Genomic DNA, 20177 nt, shown 5'->3' with positions numbered 1-20177 from the left:
TTCTCCAAGGTATCTTCCTGACCCAGGGATAGAAACCTGTTGTTTTCTTTCACCACTTAAAAAAAAAAAAAAAAAAGTCATTTCCTCATTGTTTCCATTGTGAAGGCACTGGTCATTCTTACTATACCTACACTTTTGCTGTTTTTTCTTTTAATTTTGCAGTAATTTTACTATAATTTTCCTAGGTAAGATTTTCAAAAGTCTATCTTGTTTTTAATTTGCCAAGCTCTTAAATTTATAGCTTGATGTCTTTCTTCTCTTTTGAAAAATTATTGGTTGCTATCTCTTAAATTACTGCTTTTGCCTTCCTCCAATCTTTTCACTTCTGAGTATACAATTGCATCTATATTAAGATTTTTTTAATTTATTTATTTTAATTGGAGGTTAATTACTTTACAATATTGTATTGATTTTGCCATACATCAACATGTATCCACCACAGGTATACACGTGTTCCCCATCATGAATCCCCCTCCCTCCTCCCTCCTCGTACCATCCCTCTGGGTCATCCCAGTGCACAAGCCCCAAGCATCCAGTATCATGCATTGAACCTGGGCTGGTGACTCATTTCATATATGATATTATACATGTTTTAATGCCATTCTCCCAAATCATCCCACCCTCTCTCTCTCCCACAGAGTCCAAAAGACTGTTCTATACATCTATGTCTCTTTTGCTGTCTCGCATACAGGCTTATCGTTACCATCTTTCTAAATTCCATACATATGTGTTAGTATACTGTATTGGTGTTTTTCTTTCTGGCTTACTTCACTCTGTATAATCGGCTCCAGTTTCATCCACCTCATTCAAAATGATTCAAATGTATCATTTTTAATGGCTGAGTAATACTCCATTGCATATATGTACCACAGCTTTCTTATCCATTCATCTGCTGATGGATATCTAGGTTGCTTCCATGTCCTGGCTATTGTAAACAGTGCTGCAATGAACACTGGGGTACACGCGTCTTTTTCAATTCTGGTTTCTTTGGTGTGTATGCCCAGCAGTGGGATTGCCGGGTCATAAGGCAGTTCTATTTGCAATTTTTTAAGGAATCTCCACATGTTCTCCATAGTGGTTGTACTAGTTTGCACTCCTACCAACAGTGTAAGAGGGTTCCCTTTTCTCCACACCGTCTCCAGCATTTATTGCTTGTAGTCTTTTGGATCATAGCCATTCTGACTGGTGTGAAATGGTATCTCATTGTGTTTTTGATTTGCATTTCTCTGATAATTAGTGATGTTGAGCATCTTTTCATGTGTTTGTTACCCATCTGTATGTTTTCTTTGGAGAAATGTCTATTTAGTTCTTTGGCCCATTTTTTGATTGGGTCATTTATTTTTCTGGAATTGAGCTACAGGAGCTGCTTGTATATTTTTGAGATTAGTTGTTTGTCAGTTGCTTCATTTGCTATTATTTTCTCCCATTCTGAAGGCTGTCTTTTCACCTTGCTTATAGTTTCCTTTGTTGTACAGAAATGCCCCAATCAAAAGACAAAGACTGGCTGAATGGCTACAAAAACAAGACCCCTATATATGTTGTCTATAAGATTTTTTATTATTGTCCTTATATCTGAATAATATTTTCTCTATTGCTTCTCTGTGCTTCAGTGTGGAATTTTTGCTGACCTACCTTACATTTTTGTAATTGTGTCTTCTGCTGAGATCAATCTGCTTTTAAACCTATTAAACCATCAATTTTATTGCAATTTTTGTTTATAAAATTTCCATTTGATTTATATTTAGGGATTCCACTTCTCTAGTAAAATGCATCATTTTTGTTAACTACTTTCTAGAATGTGTTAATCATAGTTATTTTAAAGTTTGAGTTTGGTGATTCTTATACCTGAGCCATCTATGTGTCTATTATTTATTTATTTGTCTGTTTGTTTTAGCTGTTGGTACAATAAGAAAATTTTTGCTTGAATGTTGTCAGTGTACCTACACATGTATGAAATATGAAACCTGCTTCCAGGAAGTATTCACATTATCCTCTGCTAAGTATTACATTCATTGATATTGAAGCCAATAAAGTTGGCTTTGAGTTGATTTGCATCTATTGCAGTTTCTGCAAGATTTTATCTTCCATTTTTCAACCATTCCACCATTTCTTATTTATCCTAGCACCTGTGGCTAAACCCTCTAGAAATTCCATCTCAGAGCATGGACTATTACTAAAGTTCCTTGTCTTGTTGGAGAGTGAATCTGATTTTTTTTTCTTCTCAAAACTACATGATGGTCAAAATGCCACTCTGCTTGTCACATTTTCTTCTTAGCCTCTTTCCCTGTGAAGTTTAATAATTTGGCAAATGGCTTAAAGGAAAAATATCAAGCTTTCTTTGACCCACTTTTCACTTCAGGATTTTGGTCCTTCAAGTTCATTGGTAGCAATTTTTATCTCACCTAGCAGAGTGCGTGCTGGCCATGGCCCTGCTCAGATTCTGAGCAGGTGATCCTTCACCAAGACACTGCTAGGAGAAGAGTGACCCTCAAAATCTTTATTCACTTTGAATCTTTACTGCTTCTCCAAATTACCTTGAAAATTTTCCAATGCCTTTTTAAAAACTTGTTTGTTTGAATCTAGCTCCTCTAATTCTTCTCAGCATCAGCTTGGCCTCTCTCAGCTTGCTTTATTATAAACAGAAGTACATATGAGCTTTCAAGTTTATCCCTTTTACATATTTCATCATTTTGCTGTCAAAGAGAAATGGAACAAACCCTAGTAAATTTCATATTCTTGGAATTCCCAAATAATTGACAGAACTAATAACATTACTTTTACCATTATTATCATGACATGGTAACATAAAGCTACAGTTTATCATCATTATCAGCCAGAAACATTGATAAAATATTTAAATGTATCTCATATAATTGGTTCAACTACATTGAAGATGAGCTCCTTGAGTGAGAAACCAAGTAAATTTGTTGTAAGTTGACAGCAACAGAGTAAATGGTCTGTTTTGGAAATTCCATTAAGGCAGTAAAAGGTCAGTGACTAAACCAGGTCATGGGATTTCTGAATTAGACACACAGCACATTTATCATGAAAGCGCTGCTTAACTTCTCTCTATTTTGAGAACAAGGAACTGAAAACTAAGTACTTGAATATTCATATGGTTACTCACTTGCCATTTAGAGCATATTTTTGAAAATAATACCTTTGAGTCACCAGGCCTCACTGAGCAGTTTAATAGGAAACTGCCAAGTTAACAGGGTATAAATGATTCATTGTGACAAATTGCAAAAGACAGTGGAATAAGTATATTATGAGAGAACTTAATGAGATATATCTACCCAGTGGAAAGTCTTCCAAGGAAGTGTTAAATAAATTTCCAAACCAATAACTTGAGTAGACATTTGCTATATGAAAGGGCAAGGCAATTGAGTTTGAAGGAGGAAATATTCCATCTGAAGGGAACTGCAAAAGAGAAGAGAATGTATCTGGCTGTTAGGAAACCCCCTAAAATTAAAAATAACTCAACCACACATTAGGAAAGAAAACACATGAGAACATAACTTTCCAAATAACCCAGAGGCTCTTTATTAAATATGTGAATTTTATAATTCCTAAATCTTATTGTCCTGTTTACTTTGTTACTTGTTACTTGTTACTTTGTTATGAAACCCTATATCTGATACCTGACATGACACATAAGATGAAGTGACATTGTTTTACATGGTTCCTGGGGGGCTGCAGTGTGAGGGGAGAAAGTACACAGAGAGTTATTTTAATTTTATTGAGGATAAAAACTTTTTTTATTTTCCAAAAGAATTTAATTGGGCCTACATTTAGGAGACGGAAGTGAGTGACTAATTGAGTGTGAAAAGGTAAGAAAAAGTTCTTCAAGTTACACATTACCACCTGAGAAATGGAAGATTTCCTGCCAGATCAGTAAAAAAGAATGTCACAGTTGTCAGTGATTGTAGCCATCCAATGTGAGCCTGTGAGCACTAAGGGAACTCAGGAAGGAGAAGAATACCTGCCCTCTAACAGCCGTCAGGCTGCTGCCACATTTCCTAAGGTGAACTCCAAGGAACCTCAAGATGTTAAAACACAAAATACTGGTCCCAGAGAGCTGAAACACATTTGAAAGGAATGATTTCAGTTGAGCCCAGATTCTTGCATCCTCCCAGACATAGAAAAACATCAAATTCCTCATCTTGGAATATCTTGTTTTCTTTAATTAACAATAATCTTTGGATGTTCTGACTACCTGCCCTTTGTTGTAAAACTTCTATATAACCTGGCCCTTCTCCTCACCTCCTCAGAGCAGTTCTCTCAGGGTTACTTGAAATGCTGTCTCCTGGGCTTGAAGTCCTAAAAATTCCCACCAACTAAAACATAACTCTCAACTTTTAGACTGTGACTATTTTTTAAGTCAACAAACCCAACAGAAGTGATTGTCTAAATGAGTAACATAAAAATAAAATAATCAGTGAGATGTGATTACTTAGAGCAGTGGACTTTCCTGGTGGCTCAGATGGTACAGCGTCTGCCTACAATGCGGGAGACCTGGGTTCAATCCCTGGGTCAGGAAGATCTCCTGGAGAAGGAAATGGCAACCCACTCCAGTATTCTTGCCTGAAAATCCCATGGATTTTTAGCCTAGTGGGCAATAGTCCAGAGGTCACAATGAGTTGGACATGACTGAGCACAAAGGGCATGAAAATTTACTCCCAGTTTACCTCTGCCCTGCTTCCCTTGGGCCTTTCTAACTTGGACAACAGAATGGATGGTTAATGTAGCTGATGAAAGAGGAATATACTCAATGAAAGAGACAGGAAAAAAACAGTCTTTGGAGCAAAATAAACTCAATGTAAGTAACAAATCTTCAGCTTGTTAAATGTTTGACTTTACACATATGTGGTAGACAAAGCAATGGATGCCCGTCATCAAAGATACCATGTCCCAAGCCCCTAAACATGTGGATTTGTTACCTTACATAAAAAAATAAAAAAGAATCTTTGAAGATGTAATTAATTAAGGCTCTTGAGATGGGGAGATTATTCTGGATTACCTAGGTTGGTCACATTTAGTCACACAGCTCTTTTTAGAGGAAGACAGCAGTGTCATAGTCATGGAGAGATTTGATGATGCTCTGCTGATGGCATTGAAGATGAAGCAAGAGGCCAGAGGGATGCAGGTGACCTCTAGAAGCTATAAGAAACAAGGAGACACATTCCGTCCTAAAGCCTGCAAAAGGAACTCAGCCCTACTAATATATCTTAAGCTTCATTCAGTAAGATTCATTTTGAACTGCTGACCTCCAGAACTGTAAAATAATAATTAGTGTAGGTTTGAAACCACTAAATTGTTGCAACTCATTAACTTTCTAAGGTTAATTAATTTATTTTTGGCAGTGCTGTGTGGCTTGAAGGATCTTAGTTCCTCCTTCAAAGATTGAACTCAGGCCTTCTGTAAAGGCAGTACAGAGTCCCAACCATTGGACCATCAGGGGCGTCCTGGTAATTTATTATTGCTTAAATTGTTACAGGATTCCCAGGTGGCTCAGTGATAAAGAATCTGCCTGCCTAACAGGAGACACAGATGTGTGATCCATCTCCGGGATGGGAAGATCACTTGGAGTAGGAAATGACAACCCATCCCAGTATTCTCACCTGGAAAACTCTCTGGACAGGGCACCCTGGCGGGCTACAGTCCATGAGGTCGCAAAGAGTCTGACATGACTGAGCCACAGAGCATACATGCAAATTATCACAGCACATTAAGTTCTTTCACTCTCATGATCTGTATGGTGACAGGAGTGTTCTGAGAAAGAAAATTATGATTTTGTTAAAGGTGTCCAAAAAACTTTAGCTGTTAATACATTTATTATTCAGTTACTAATAATGTTACCAAACCATACCTGAGTCTGCTCACCCATATGCAATAAAGCCAATTTACTGACATCAGGTTGTGAGGAAGGAAAGTATCATGTTTATTGCAGTCACCAGACAAATAGTCCAGGGCAGTTAGTGCTCGGAAAACCCAAATTCTCTGATGCATTTCAGAAAAGCATTTTTAAAGGCCAAGCAAGGGAGGGGAGTAAGGATGTGTGAGCCTCTCAATTCTCTGATTGATGGTGAGGAGCCAGGGTGGCATCACAGGGGTTAACATTATCAACTCCAGAGCTCCAGTAGCTCTGGGGGCTACTACTCATGGGCATCAAGCAGTTAACTTCTATTTGGTAGAGAGTTAAGCATCTGTAAAAGCAATCAGGATATGGGGTCAGATGTTACTACCTAGGTAATTCAGAGAGGACGTAAGATTCTGTGACCACCATATGGCTGATTACTGGCCAAGCGCGAGCGGCTGCGACCTGGCACGCCAAGCACGGCCGAGAGGAGTTACCCCACGTTCAAGGTCAGGGGCAGCGGCCGTGCCAGGATGTGACAGCGCAAGAACGGGCGAGAGGACCTGCCGAAGTCCGAGGTCAGGGGCGTTGGCCGGAAGGAGCTACCCCACATCCGAAGTCAGGGGCGGTGGCCGAGAGGAGCTACCCCGCATCCGATGTCAGGGGTTGCTGGGAGGAGCTACCCCATGTCCCAGGTTAGGGTCGGCGGCCGAGAGGAGCTACCATGCATCGGAGGCCAGGGGCGGAGGCTGAGAGCAGCTACCCCGCGTCTGAGGCCAGGGGCGGAAGGGAGAAGCCATCTTGAGCCCAAGGCCAGGGGCGGTGGCCCTGAGGAACCACCCCACTCCTGAGGCCAGGGGTGGCAGCCCTGGGATTTCTTTGGAAGGAATGATGCTAAAGCTGAAACTTTAGTACTTTGGACACCTCATGCAAAGAGTTGATTCATTGGATAAGACTCTGATGCTGGGAGGGATTGGGAGCAGGAGGAGAAGGGGACGGCAGAGGATGAGATGGCTGGATGGCATTACTGACTCGATGGACGTGAGTCTGAGTGAACTCTGGGAGTTGGTGATGGACAGGGAGGCCTGGCGTGCTGTGATTCATGGGGTCGCAAAGAGTTGGACACCACTGAGCGACTGAACTGAACTGTTTTAAATTGTTATCCGTTCCTTCCACCCAAAAGCTGTTTTATCACTAAATGTTTACGTCTATTCAATCATTTATCCTTGATCCAGGCTTTTGTGACTCGGGAAGGCTTGGAGACTACACCTTTTCTGCAAAGGAGATGTGGGCAGAGGACATAAGGGGAGGGTCTGTCCCAGGAAGATACCATAGGGTCCTGTGCATGTGTGCACACTCAGTCATGTCCAACTCTTTGCAACCCCATGGACTGTAGCCTGCCAGGCTCCCCTGTCCAAGGAATTTTCCAGAAAGAATACTGGAGGGCGTTGCCATTTCCTGTTTTCCAGGGGATCATCCCAACCCAGAGATAGAACCCAGGTCTCTTGTGTCTCCTGCTTTGGCAAGTGGATTCTTTACCACTGTGCCACCATAGGGTCCTGCTCAGTTACAATTATTCATGCCTGCTTAAGGAAATATTATGAACTTTATTATCTAAAATCCCAGTGAAGTTTGGTCTGGGGAATACCTACAACCTTTTTTTCTTCAGGGCTCAGATAAAGCTATAACCCTCAGGTTAGAACACAGACTAGAGACTCTTCTGATTGACAAGTGCCTGTGTTTAAATATTCTGAACACTAGCAGCAGCAGCAGCAGCAGCAGTGTTTCTTCAAGGGTAGGAGAAATGGTATATTTCACCCTAGTTCCTCATGAAAAGAATTTTAGAGAAATGAGCAAAGCCCACTTGATCTCAGAGAGACAGCAGTAACTGATGGCTTGAAACAAGCGAGATCTTACGTCCCCGCTCAGTAATTGAACCTAGGTAGCCCTACCTGCCAATGCAGAAGACATAAAAGACACAGGTTTGATCCCTGAGGTCAGGAAGATTCCTTGGAGGAGGGAAAGGCAACCCACTCCAGTATTCTTGCCCAGAGAATCCCATAGACAGAGGAGCTTGGCAGGCTACATTACATAGGTTTGCAAGAATAGGAAACAACTGAAGCGACTTAGCACACAGCACAGCATGGATGGAAACCTGGAATCCTGGCTGATAGTCCACTAGGGGTTAGAAGACAGAAGCAAAATTCCACTTACCCTCAATGAAAAATGTGTTTCTCAAGGAGGCAAAAACTGTAAAACCAGGTACAAAGTCTAATTAGAGACACAGCACAAGTGGAAAACCCTCAGAAAAACAGTTTAAGGGAGAAACAAGGCAGAGATATGCACCCAAAGAGAGAGGGTGTAGACACCCCCCTTCATGAGGAGGAGTTCAGTAAAGAGGTGGTTAAACGATTTATACAGGGCAGTTCTACTGGGTCTTTGATTATCTTTGGTTAATTATCTTGCTTCTTTTTGCACAGCTGACATACCCAAGGCCCGTCCCCAACATGAATGCACAACTTTTTTCCAAGATGGATTCTCACCCAGAGGCCTGGGGAGGGGAGGGGCTTAGCATCACATATTTTCTGGTGGTGCTCCCTCCTTTTTGAACTGCAAGGAGCCTTTCTGCACATGTGTAGATGGGGAGGTTTTTCCCTCTTCAAGGATGGGAAATATGTGATCTCTTGATCTTTCACTCAAACAGGGTTTAGCCCTTCTTTATCTCTGCCATAATTGTTATCTTAAGGTGAACATGAGAAACAAAGCCCAGCTATTCAGCCTTTTCCTGTGGCTATTATTATCTCAAAATGCAGACAGAAAGTTGATCATAAATATGTAGTCTGGAGACAACTTGTTTCTTGTCTCAGCAAGTTGGAATAGAAGGCTAGTTATACACCATACACAAAAGTAAACTCAAAATGGATTAAAGATCTAAATGTTAGGCCAGAAACTGTAAAACTCCTAGAGGAAAACATAGGCAAAACACTCTCTGACATAAATCACAGCAGGATCCACCTCCCAAAGTAATGGAAATAAAAGCAAAAATAAACAAATGAGACCTAATTAAACTTAAAAGCTTTCACACAATGAAGGAAACTATAAGCAAGGTGAAAAGGCAGCCTTCAGAATGGGAGAAAATAATAGCAAATGAAGTAACTGACAAAGAATTAATCTCAAAAATATACAAGCAGCTCCTGTAGCTCAATTCCAGAAAAATAAATGACCCAATCAAAAAATGGGCCAAAGAAGTAAACAGACTTTTCTCCAAAGAAGACATATAGATGGCTAACAAACACATGAAAAGATGCTCAATATCACTCATTATCAGAGAAATGCAAATCAAAACCACAGTGAGGTACCATCTCACGCTGGTCAGAATGGCTACTATCCAAAAGTCTACAAACAATAAATGCTGACGAGGGTGTGGAGAAGAGGGAACCCTCTTACACTGTTGAGAGGAAGGCAAACTAGTACAGTCACTATGGAGAACAGTGTGGAGATTCCTTAAAAAACTGGAAATAGAACTGCCTTATGACCCAGCAATCCCACTGCTAGGCATACACACCAAGGAAACCAGAATTGAAAGAGACACATGTACCTCAATGTTCATCGCAGCACTGTTTATAATAGCCAGGACATGGAAGCAACCTAGAGGTCCATCAGCAGATGAATGGATAAGAAAGCTGTGGTACATATACGCAATGGAGTATTACTCAGCCATTAAAAAGAATACATTTGAATCAGTTCTATTGAGGTGGATGAAACGAACCTATTATATAGAGTGAACAGTATACTAAAGTATATATATGGAATTTAGAAAGATGGTAATGATGACCCTATATGTGAGACAGCAAAAGAGACACAGGTGTATAGAAAAGTGTTTTGGACTCTGTGGGAGAAGGTGAGGATGGGATGATTCGAGAGAACAGCATTGAAACATGTATATTATCATATATGAAACAGATCACCAGTACAGGTTTGATGCATGAGACAAGGTGCTCAGGGCTGGTGCACTGGGATGACCCTGAAGGATGGGATGAGGAGGGAGGTGGGAGGGAGGTTCAGGATGGGGAACACCTGTACACCCGTGGCTGATTCATATCAATGTATGGCAAAAACCACTACAAAATTGTAAAGTAATTATTAATTGTAAGTTAGTTGTAGTTATAAATTAATTAGTAATTAATTTATTTTTTTTTAAAAGAAGGCTAGTTATAAATGACAACCCTAAGTCCATTTATTTCCTGCCTCTTGCTAAGCCAAACAACTCTTGTTAGGTAGCTTAGCAGAGAAAAGTACACTCTTCAAGAAGCAAGAATACTAAAATTTCGCAGAAAATGGTGAACTGCAACTGGACATAAAAATAATTCTGTGTGCACCATCAGCTATGTGGACATACAGACCATTCAGGAGCACAGTTCTCTGTGCTGAAAAGGGTTTCATACTTGGCTTAATGCCCTACGATCAATATCTTGAAATTATTAATGATTTTTTAAACAAAGAACTCCAATCTTTTTATTTTGCACTTGCAAATTAAGTAGCAGGTTTTGACTATATGATCATCTGTGCTAAGTGGCTTCAGCTATGTCTGACTCTTCATGACCCAATGGACTGTAGCCCGCCAGGCTCCTCTGTCCATGGGATTTTCCAGGCAAGAATTCTGGAGTGGGTTTCCATGTCCTCCTCCAGAGGATCTTCCCAACCCAGGGATTGAACCCATGTCTCTTATGTCTCCTGCATTGGCAGGCAGGTTCTTTACCATTAGCACTACCTATAAGCTTGAAAGTTTGAAAGGGGTTTATCTAGTTGTTTTTTTTTTTTTTTGTAAGCATCTTTTGGCAGGAAAGAGTTCTTTGCAGAAAAGAGCTCTCAGCAAGTTACCAACTGAATTGAGGGTGACTGCTCATTGCTTACAAAAATCAAACTCATGGACATTGGTACAGGGACAAGGTGTCTTTAGTCAGAATGCCGACAATCTGGGAAGTCTGTGGGCTCAGTCCCCTTAGAACCACCTCCAAAGATGCTGCTATCCATGAAAGTCTTAAAGAAAAAGGGGGAAGTAACCTCAGTTAATCATTGAGGAAGTGGATGAGAGTCATCACCATCCTCCACTGAATGCAGGCCTGTCTCTTCCTGACCTTTCTCTAGACCTGCTCCTTTATCTTGATCACAGGTTAGTCACATGGTTTGTTTGGGAGGTCACTTAATGGGAAGCTACAGAAGAGACCTGGTCATCTTATTCTTCATATCTACTTCTTTGATCTATGGGAAGAACCGACAAGCTAGGCAAGCTGTTGTGTGATTAAAAGATTTGAAAGTTGGGCTTAGGTCAGAAATGAGTAGAACAGTGAAAGTGAAAGTGAAGTCACTCAGTCACCCCCGACTCTTTGCAACCCCATGGACTGTAGCCTACTAGGCTCCTCCGTCCATGGGATTCTCCAGGCAAGAATACTGGAGTGGGTTGCCATTTCCTTCTCCAGGAGATCTTCCCAACCCAGGGATTGAACCCAGGTCTCCCACTTTGTAGGCAGACACTTTACCGTCTAAGCCACCAGGGAAGTAAGGGGGTACCCAATTAAATTTAGTTATAATAAGGCTTGCTAAAAAGACAAGGAAAGGAGCCTCCTGCTGTCACCTTAGAGAAATATTCACAACCTAAAAGTTGAGAGTTACGTTTTATTTGGTGGGAACTTTTAGGACTTCAAGTCTTGGAGACAACATGTCAAGTGGCCCTGAGAGAACTGCTCTGAGGAGAGTAAGGAGCATGGTTAAATGGAAGTTTTACAACAAAGGGCAGGTAATCTGAACCTCAAACGATTGTTGTTAATTAAAGAGAACCAGATATCCCAGATTGTTGTTAATTAAAGAAAGCCAGATGACTTCCCAGGAGGTGCAGTGGTAAAGAATCTGCCTACCAGTGCAGGAGACCCAAGAGACATGAGTTCGATCCCTGGATCAGAAAGAACCCCTGGAGTAAGAAATGGCAACCCACTCCAGTAGTCTTGCCTGGAGAATCCCCAGGAGTTCTATAAGCCAATCATAGAAGCACAAACTGCATGATTCCAGTTACCTGAGGTATCTACAATAATCAGACTCATAGATTCCAAGGATAGAATGGTGGTTGCCAGAAACTGGAGGGAAGGAAAAACGAGTTGCTAATAAACATGCATAAAATTTGAGTTATGCAAGATGAATAAATTTTAGATATCTGCTATATAACATTGTACCTATAGATTAAAATGCTATGTTATGTATTTAAAAATATGTTAAGAGAGGAGGTCTCCTTTTAAGTATTCTTATCACAATTTAAAAAAATTGTCAAACTATTTCCTTGAGTATCTGTAATATTTTATACTCCCATCAGCAATGCAGTTTCTCTGCATCCACATCAGAATTTCGCATTGTCTTTTCTTTCTTTCTTTCTTTCTTTCTTTCTTTCTTTCTTTCTTTCTTTTTTGTAATTCTGGCAAGTTTTATCTACTTATCATGTGGTTTCAATTTTTACTTCTATAGTGATTAATGGACATAAGCATCTATTCTTGGTTGTTGCTCTCTGGATATTCTCTTCTAGGAAATGTCTGTTCATGTCTTTTCTGGAAAATGTTTACTATGTCTCTTCTGGGAAATGTCTGCTCATGTCTCTTGCCCATGGTCTGGCCTTTGTCCCAGTTCCTGGAGGTAACTTCAAAATCTTCAGATTTTCCCAAGTAACAGGAACATCCTGGTTAGAGTAGACAAAGAATGACACCTGCCATTTCAGTAAACAAAGGATGCTGTGGCCATAACTCTATCAGTCACAACAGTTGCCTAAAACAGTGCTTTCTGATAGAAATTCAAGGAGAAAAATAGGACACTGGTCCTACATAGTTTAAATGCCTATCAAAGGAATCATTTCAACGAGTCCAGATTCTTGTATCTTCAGTTCAGTTCAGTTCAGTCGCTCAGTCGTGTCCAACTCTTTGCAACCCCATGAATTGCAGCATGCCAGGCCTCCCTGTTCACCACCACTCCAACCCGGAGTTCACTCAGACTCACGTCCATCGAGTCAGTGATGCCCTCCAGCCATCTCATCCTCTGTCGTCCCCTTCTCCTCCTGCCCCCAATCCCTTCCAGCATCAGAGTCTTTTCCAATAAGTCAACTCTTCTCATGAGGTGGCCAAAGTACTGGAGTTTCAGCTTTAGCATCGTTCCTTCCAAAGAAATCCCAGGGTTGATCTCCTTCAGAATGGATTGGTTGGATCTCCTTGCAGTCCAAGGGACTCTCAAGAGTCTTCTCCAACACCACAGTTCAAAAGCATCAATTCTTCGGCGCTCAGCCTTCTTCACAGTCCAACTCTCACATCCATACGTGACCACAGGAAAAACCATAGCCTTGACTAGACGGACCTTAGTCGGCAAAGTAATGTCTCTGCTTTTGAATATACTATCTAGGTTGGTCATAACTTTTCTTCCAAGGAGTAAGCGTCTTTTAATTTCATGGCTGCAGTCACCATCTGCAGTGATTTTGGAACCCCCCCAAAATAAAGTCTGCCACTGTTTCCACAGTTTCCCCATCTATTTCCCATGAAGTGATGGGACTGGATGCCATGATCTTCGTTTTCTGAATGTTGAGCTTTAAGCCAACTTTTTCACTCTGCTCCTTCACTTTCATCAAGAGTCTTTTTAGTTCCTCTTCACTTTCTGCCATAAGGGTGGTGTCATCTGCATATCCGAGGTTATTGATATTTTTCAGAGCAATCGTGATTCTAACTTGTGCTTCTTCCAGCCGAGTGTTTCTCATGATGTACTCTGCATATAAGTTAAATAAGGAGGGTGACAATATACAGCCTTGACGTACTCCTTTTCCTATTTGGAACCAGTCTGTTGTTCCATGTCCAGTTCTAACTGTTGCTTCCTGACCTGCATACAGGTTTCTCAAAAGGCAGGTCAGGTGGTCTGGTATTCCCATCTCTTGAAGAATTTTCCACTGTTTATTGTGATCCACATTTGGCATAGTCAAGAAAGCAGAAATAGATGTTTTTCTGAAACTGTCTTGCTTTTTCGATGATCCAGAGGATATTGGCAATTTGATTTCTGCTTCCTCTGCCTTTTCTAAAACCAGCTTGAATATCTGGAAGTTCACAATTCACGTATTGTTGAAGCCTGGCTTGGAGAATTTTGAGCACTACTTTACTAGTGTATGAGATGAGTGCAATTGCACAGTAGTTTGAGCATTCTTTGGCATTGCCTTTCTTTGAAATTGGAATGAAAACTGACCTTTTCCAGTCCTGTGGCCACTGCTGAGTTTTCCAAATTTGCTGACATATTGAGTGCAGCACTTTCACACCATCATCTTTTAGGATTTGAAAGAGCTCAACTGGAATTCCTTCACCTCCACTAGCTTTGTTCATAGTGATGCTTCTTAAGGCTCACTTGACTTCACATTCCAGGATGTCTGGTTCTAGGTGAGTGATCTAACCATCATGATTATCTGGGTAGTGAAGATCTTTTTTTGTACAGTTCTTCTGTGTATTCTTGCCACCTCTTCTTAATATCTTCTGCTTCTATTAGGTTCATACAATTTCCATCCTTTATTGAGCCCATCTTTGCATGAAGTGTTCCCTTCGTATCTCTAATTTTCTTGAAGAGATCTCTAGTATTTCCCATTCTGTTGTTTTCCTCTATTTCTTTGCATTGATCGCTGAGGAAGGCTTTCTTATCTCTCCTTGCTATTCTTTGGAACTCTACACTCAGATGCTTATATCTTTCCTTTTCTCCTTTGCTTTTCACCTCTCTTCTTTCCACAGCTATTTGTAATGCCTCTTCAGCAAGCCATTTTACCGTTTTTCATTTCATTTTTGGGGATGGTCTTGATCCCTGTCTCCCGTACAATGTCATGAACCTCTGTCCAGAGTTCATCAGGCACTCTGTCTGTCAGATTTAGTCCCTTAAATTTATTTCTCACTTCTATTGTATAATCATAAGGGATTTGATTTAAGTCATACCTGAACAGTCTAATGGTTTTCCCCACTTTCTTCAATTTCAGTCTGAATTTGGCAATAAGGAGTTTATGGTCTGAGCCACAGTCAGCTCCTGGTCTTGTTTTTGCTGAGTGTATAGAGCTTCTCCATCTTTGGCTGCAAAGAATATAATCAATTTGATTTCACTCTTGGCCATCTGGTGATGTCCATGTGTAGAGTCTTCTCTTGTGTTGTTGGAAAAGGGTGTTTGCTATGACCAGTGCGTTCTTTTGACCAAACTCTATTTGCGTTTGCCTTGCTTCATTCTGTACTCCAAAGCCAAATTTGCCTGTTACTCCAGGTGTTTCTTCACTTCCTGCTTTTGTATTCCAGTCCCCTATAGTGAAAAGGACATCTTTTTTGGGTGTTAGTTCTATAAGGTCTTGTAGGTCTTCATAGAACAGTTCAACTTCAGCTTCTTCAGCATTACTGGTTGGGGCATAGACTTCCATTACTGTGATATTGAATGGTTTCCTTGGAAAGGAACAGAGATCATTCTGTCGTTTTTGAGATTGCATCCAAGTACTGCCTTTCAAACTCTTTTGTTAACTACTATGGCTACTCCATTTCTTCTAAGGGATTCCCACCCACAGTAATAGATATAATGGTCATCTGAGTTAAATTCACCCATCCAGTCCTTTTTGGTTCACTGATTCCTAGAATGTTGATGTTCACTCTTGCCATCTCCTGTTTGACACTTCCAATTTGCCTTGATTCATGGACCTAACATTCCAGGTTCCTACACAATATTGCTCTTTACATCATTGGACCTTGCTTCTTTCACCAGTCACATCCACAACTGGGTGTTGTTTTTGCTTTGGCTCCATCCCTTCATTCTTTCTGGAGTTATTTCTCCACTGATCTCCAGCAGCATATTGGGCACCTACTGACCTAGGGAGTTCATCTTTCAGTGTCCTATCTTTTTGCCTTTTCATACTGTTCATGGGGTTCTGGAAGTATACTGAAGAATACTGAAATGCATATTACTAAATGAAAGAAATCAATCTGAAAATGCTGTTTGACTCCAGGAGACAAGATTAAAAAACTGATGATTATGGGGTTGTGGAATGGAAGGATATTAAACTGACAAAAACCAAAAGGATTTTTACCACAGTGGAAATGTTATTATGCCTATATTGGTACATTGATATATTTTGCCAAAATCCATAGAATGCACAACACCAAGAATGAACCCTAAACTGTAGAGTTTGTGTGATTGTAATGTGTCAATGTAGGTTCTTCCTTCATGAAAAATGTACCATTCTAGTGGGTATTATTCATAATGAGGGAGGCTATGTATGTGTTATTTTAGGGCATATATGCAATAACCGCAAGCTGGCCCACTAAGTGCAGGCAGCTGCGAGCCGGCCCACTAAGCATGGCTGAGGAGCTACCCCACGTCTGAGATCAGGGGCAGCGGCCTCCGGTGTCAGGCTGCGATGGCGCAGGAACGGCTGAGAGGAGCTACCCTGCATCTGAGCTCAGGGGCGGCGGCCGAGAGGAGCTACACCACGTCCGAGGTAAGTGGCGGCCAGGAGGAGACACCTGGCCAGATCAGGGGTGGCCAGGAGAAACCACCTCACACCCGAGGCCAGGGGCGATGACCTTGAGGAGCCACCCCGAGCCCGAGGCCAGGGACGGCAGTTAAGAGGAGGAACCTACGCCCGAGTCTAGGGCCGGCGGCCGGGAGGAGCAAACCGAGGAGTGGTGGCTGCGCAGGCAAAGGAGGGCCTAGAGGAGCTATCCCACATTGAAGGTCAGAACGGTGGCGGTAAGGAGATACCCCTCGTCCAAGGTAAAGAACAGCAGCTGTGCTTAGCTGGAGCAGCTGTGAAGAGATACCCCACGCCAAGGTAAGAGAAACCCAAGTAAGACGGTAAGTGTTGCAAGAGGGCATCAGAGGGCAGACACACTGAAACCATACTCACAGAAAACTAGTCAATCTAATCACACTAGAACCACAGCCTTGTCTAACTCAATGAAACCAAGCCATGCCCGCAGGGCAACCCAAGACGGGTGGGTCACGGTGGAGAGACTTGACAGAATGTGGTCCACTGGAGAAGGGAATGGCAAGCCACTTGAGTATTCTTGCCTTGAGAACCCCATAAACAGTAGGAAAAGGCAAAATGATAGGATACTGAAAGAGGAACTCCCCAGGTCATTAGGTGCCCAATATGCTACTGGAGATCAGAGGAGAAATAACTCCAGAAAGAATGAAGGGATGCAGCCAAAGCAAAAACAATACCCAGCTGTGGATGTGACTGGTGATAGAAGCAAGATCCGTTGCTGTAAAGAGCAGTATTGCATAGGAACCTGGAATGTCAGGTCCATGAATCAAGGCAAATTGGAAGTGGTCAAACAAGAGATGGCAAGGGTGAACGTCAACATTCTAGGAATCAGCGAACTAAAATGGACTGGAATGGGTGAATTTAACTCAGATGACTATTACATCTACTACTGCAGGGAGGAATCCCTCAGAAGAAATGGAGTAGCCATCATGGTCAACAAAAGAGTTCGAAATGCAGTACTTGGATGCAGTCTCAAAAACCACAGAATGATCTCTGTTCGTCTCCAAGGCAAACCATTCAATATCACAGTTATCCCAGACTGTGCCCCAACCAGTAACCCTGAAGAAACTGAAGTTGAATGGTTTTATGAAGACCTACAAGATCTTTTAGAACTAACACCCAAAAAACATGTCCTTTTCATTATAGGGGGCAGGAATGCTAAAGTAGGAAGTCAAGAAACACCTGGAGTAACAGGCAAATTTGGCTTTGGAATGTGGAATGAAGCAGGGAAAAGACTAATAGAGTTTTGCCAAAAAAATGCACTGGTCATAGCAAATACCCTCTTCCAACAACACAAGAGAAGACTCTACACATGGACATCACCAGATGGTCAACATTGAAATGAGATTGATTATATTTTTTGCACCCAAAGATGGAGAAGCTCTATACAGTCAACAAAAAAAAGACCAGGAGCTGACTGTGACTCAGATCATGAACTCCTTATTGCCAAATTCAGACTTAAATTGAAGAAAGTAGGGAAAACCGCTAGACCATTCAGGTATGACCTAAATCAAATCCCTTATGATTATACAATAGAAGTGAGAAATAGATTTAAGGGTCTAGATCTGATAGATAGAGTGCCTGATGAACTATGGAATGAGGTTCGTGACACTGTACAGGAGACAGGGATCAAGACCATCCCCATGGAAAAGAAATGCAAAAAAGCAAAATGGCTGTCTGGGGAGGGCTTACAAATAGCTGTGAAAAGAAGAGAGGTGAAAAGCAAAGGAGAAAAGGAAAGATATAAGCATCTGAATGCAGAGTTCCAAAGAATAGCAAGAAGAGATAAGAAAGCATTCCTCAGCAATCAATGCAAAGAAATAGAGGAAAAGAACAGAATGGAAAAGACTAGAGATCTCTTTAAGAAAATTAGAGATACCAAGGAAACATTTCATGCAAAGATGGGCTCGATAAAGGACAGAAAAGGGCTGGACCTAACAGAAGCAGAAGATATTAAGAAGAGGTGGCAAGAATACACAGAAGAACTGTACAAAAAGGATCTTCACGACCCAGATAATCATGATGATGTGATCACTAATCTAGAGCCAGACATCTTGGAATGTGAAGTCAAGTGGGCCTTAGAAAGCATCACTATGAACAAAGCTAGTGGAGGTGATGGAATTCCAGTGGAGCTGTTTCAAATCCTGAAAGATGATGCTGTGAAAGTGCTGCACTCAATATGCCAGCAAGTTTGGAAAACTCAGCAGTGGCCACAGGAATGGAAAATGTCAGTTTTCATTCCAATTCCAAAGAAAGGCAATGCCAAAGAATTTGCAAACTACCGCACAATTGCACTCATCTCACATTCTAGTAAAGTAATGCTCAAAATTCTCCAAGCCAGACTTCAGCAATACGTGAACCGTGAACTCCCTGATGTTCAAGCTGGTTTTTGAAAAGGCAGAGGAATTGGAGATCAAATTGCCAACATCCGCTGGATCATCGAAAAAGCAAGAGAGTTCCAGAAAAACATCTATTTCTTCTTTATTGACTGTGCCAAAGCCTTTGACTATGTGGATCACAATAAACTGTGGAAAATTCTGAAAGAGATGGGAATACCAGACCACCTAACCAGCCTCTTGAGAAATCTGTATGCAGGTCAGGAAGCAACAGTTAGAACTGGACATGTAACAACAGACTGGTTCCAAATAGAAAAAGGAGTACATCAAGGCTGTATATTGTCACCCTGCTTATTTAACTTCTATGCAGAGTACATCATGAGAAACGCTGGACTGGAAGAAACACAATCTGGAATGAAGACTGCCAGAAGAAATATCAATAACCTCAGATATGCAGATGACACTACCTTATGGCAGAAAGTGAAGAGGAGCTAAAAAGCCTCTCGATGAAAGTGAAAGAGGAGAGTGAAAAAGTTGGCTTAAAGCTCAACATTCAGAAAACGAAGATCATGGCATCCAGTCCCATCACTTCATGGGAAATAGATAGGGAAACAGTAGAAACAGTGTCAGACTTTATTTTTGGGGGCTCCAAAATCACTGCAGATGGTGACTGCAGCCATGAAATTAAAAGACGCTTACTACTTGGAAGATAAGTTATGACCAACCTAGATAGCATATTCAAAAGCAGAGACATTACTTTGTCGACTAAGGTCCGTCTAGTCAAGGCTATGGTTTTTCCTGTGGTCACGTATGGATGTGAGAGTTGGACTGTGAAGAAGGCTGAGCACCGAAGAATTGATGCTTTTGAACTGTGGTGTTGGAGAAGACTCTTGAGAGTCCCCTGGACTTCAAGGAGATCCAATCAGTCCATTCTGAAGGAGATCAACCCTGGGGTTTCTTTGGAAGGAATGATGCTAAAGCTGAAGCTCCAGTACTTTGGCCACCTCATGCAAAGAGTTGACGTATTGGAAAAGACTCTGATGCTGGAAGGGATTGGGGGCAGGAGGAGAAGGGGATGACAGAGGATGAGATGGCTGGAGGGCATCACGGACTCGATGGACGTGAGTCTGAGTGAACTCCGGGAGATGGTGATGGACAGGGAGGCCTGGCGTGCTGCAATTCATGGGGTCACAAAGAGTTGGACACGACTGAGCGACTGAACTGAACTGAAGCAATAACTGTCCCTTTCTCTCAATTTCATTTTAAACCTGACACTTATCTAAAAAAAAAAAAAAACTTAAAAATAGTTATTTATTTTCTAGTTGGAGTTTTTATTACTGAGTTTTGAGAGTTCTTTCTATATTCTAGTTACTAGTTCTTTGTCACATACTAGTTCTTTCTCTATGTGCAAATTTTT

General features: G+C 41.4%; 1 protein-coding gene across 1 annotated transcript in view; it reads right to left on the bottom strand.

The window, feature by feature from the left end:
* Positions 1–2194: 2194 nt before the first annotated feature.
* LOC120858817 (C-type lectin domain family 2 member D11-like) overlaps positions 2195–20177 on the bottom strand; it is a 39234-nt gene continuing 21251 nt past the window's right edge. The window contains exon 6 of the mRNA XM_040235145.1: positions 2195–2693. Coding sequence (XP_040091079.1) covers positions 2686–2693 — 8 coding nt within the window. The 3' untranslated portion in view covers positions 2195–2685. The remainder of the gene's footprint in view (positions 2694–20177) is intronic.

Source organism: Oryx dammah, unplaced genomic scaffold (genome assembly GCF_014754425.2).
Source record: "Oryx dammah isolate SB20612 unplaced genomic scaffold, SCBI_Odam_1.1 HiC_scaffold_29, whole genome shotgun sequence".
Taxonomy (NCBI): domain Eukaryota; kingdom Metazoa; phylum Chordata; class Mammalia; order Artiodactyla; family Bovidae; genus Oryx; species Oryx dammah.
The sequence above is the reverse complement of the archived record's forward strand: the minus strand, read 5'-3'. Positions and strand labels throughout refer to the sequence as shown.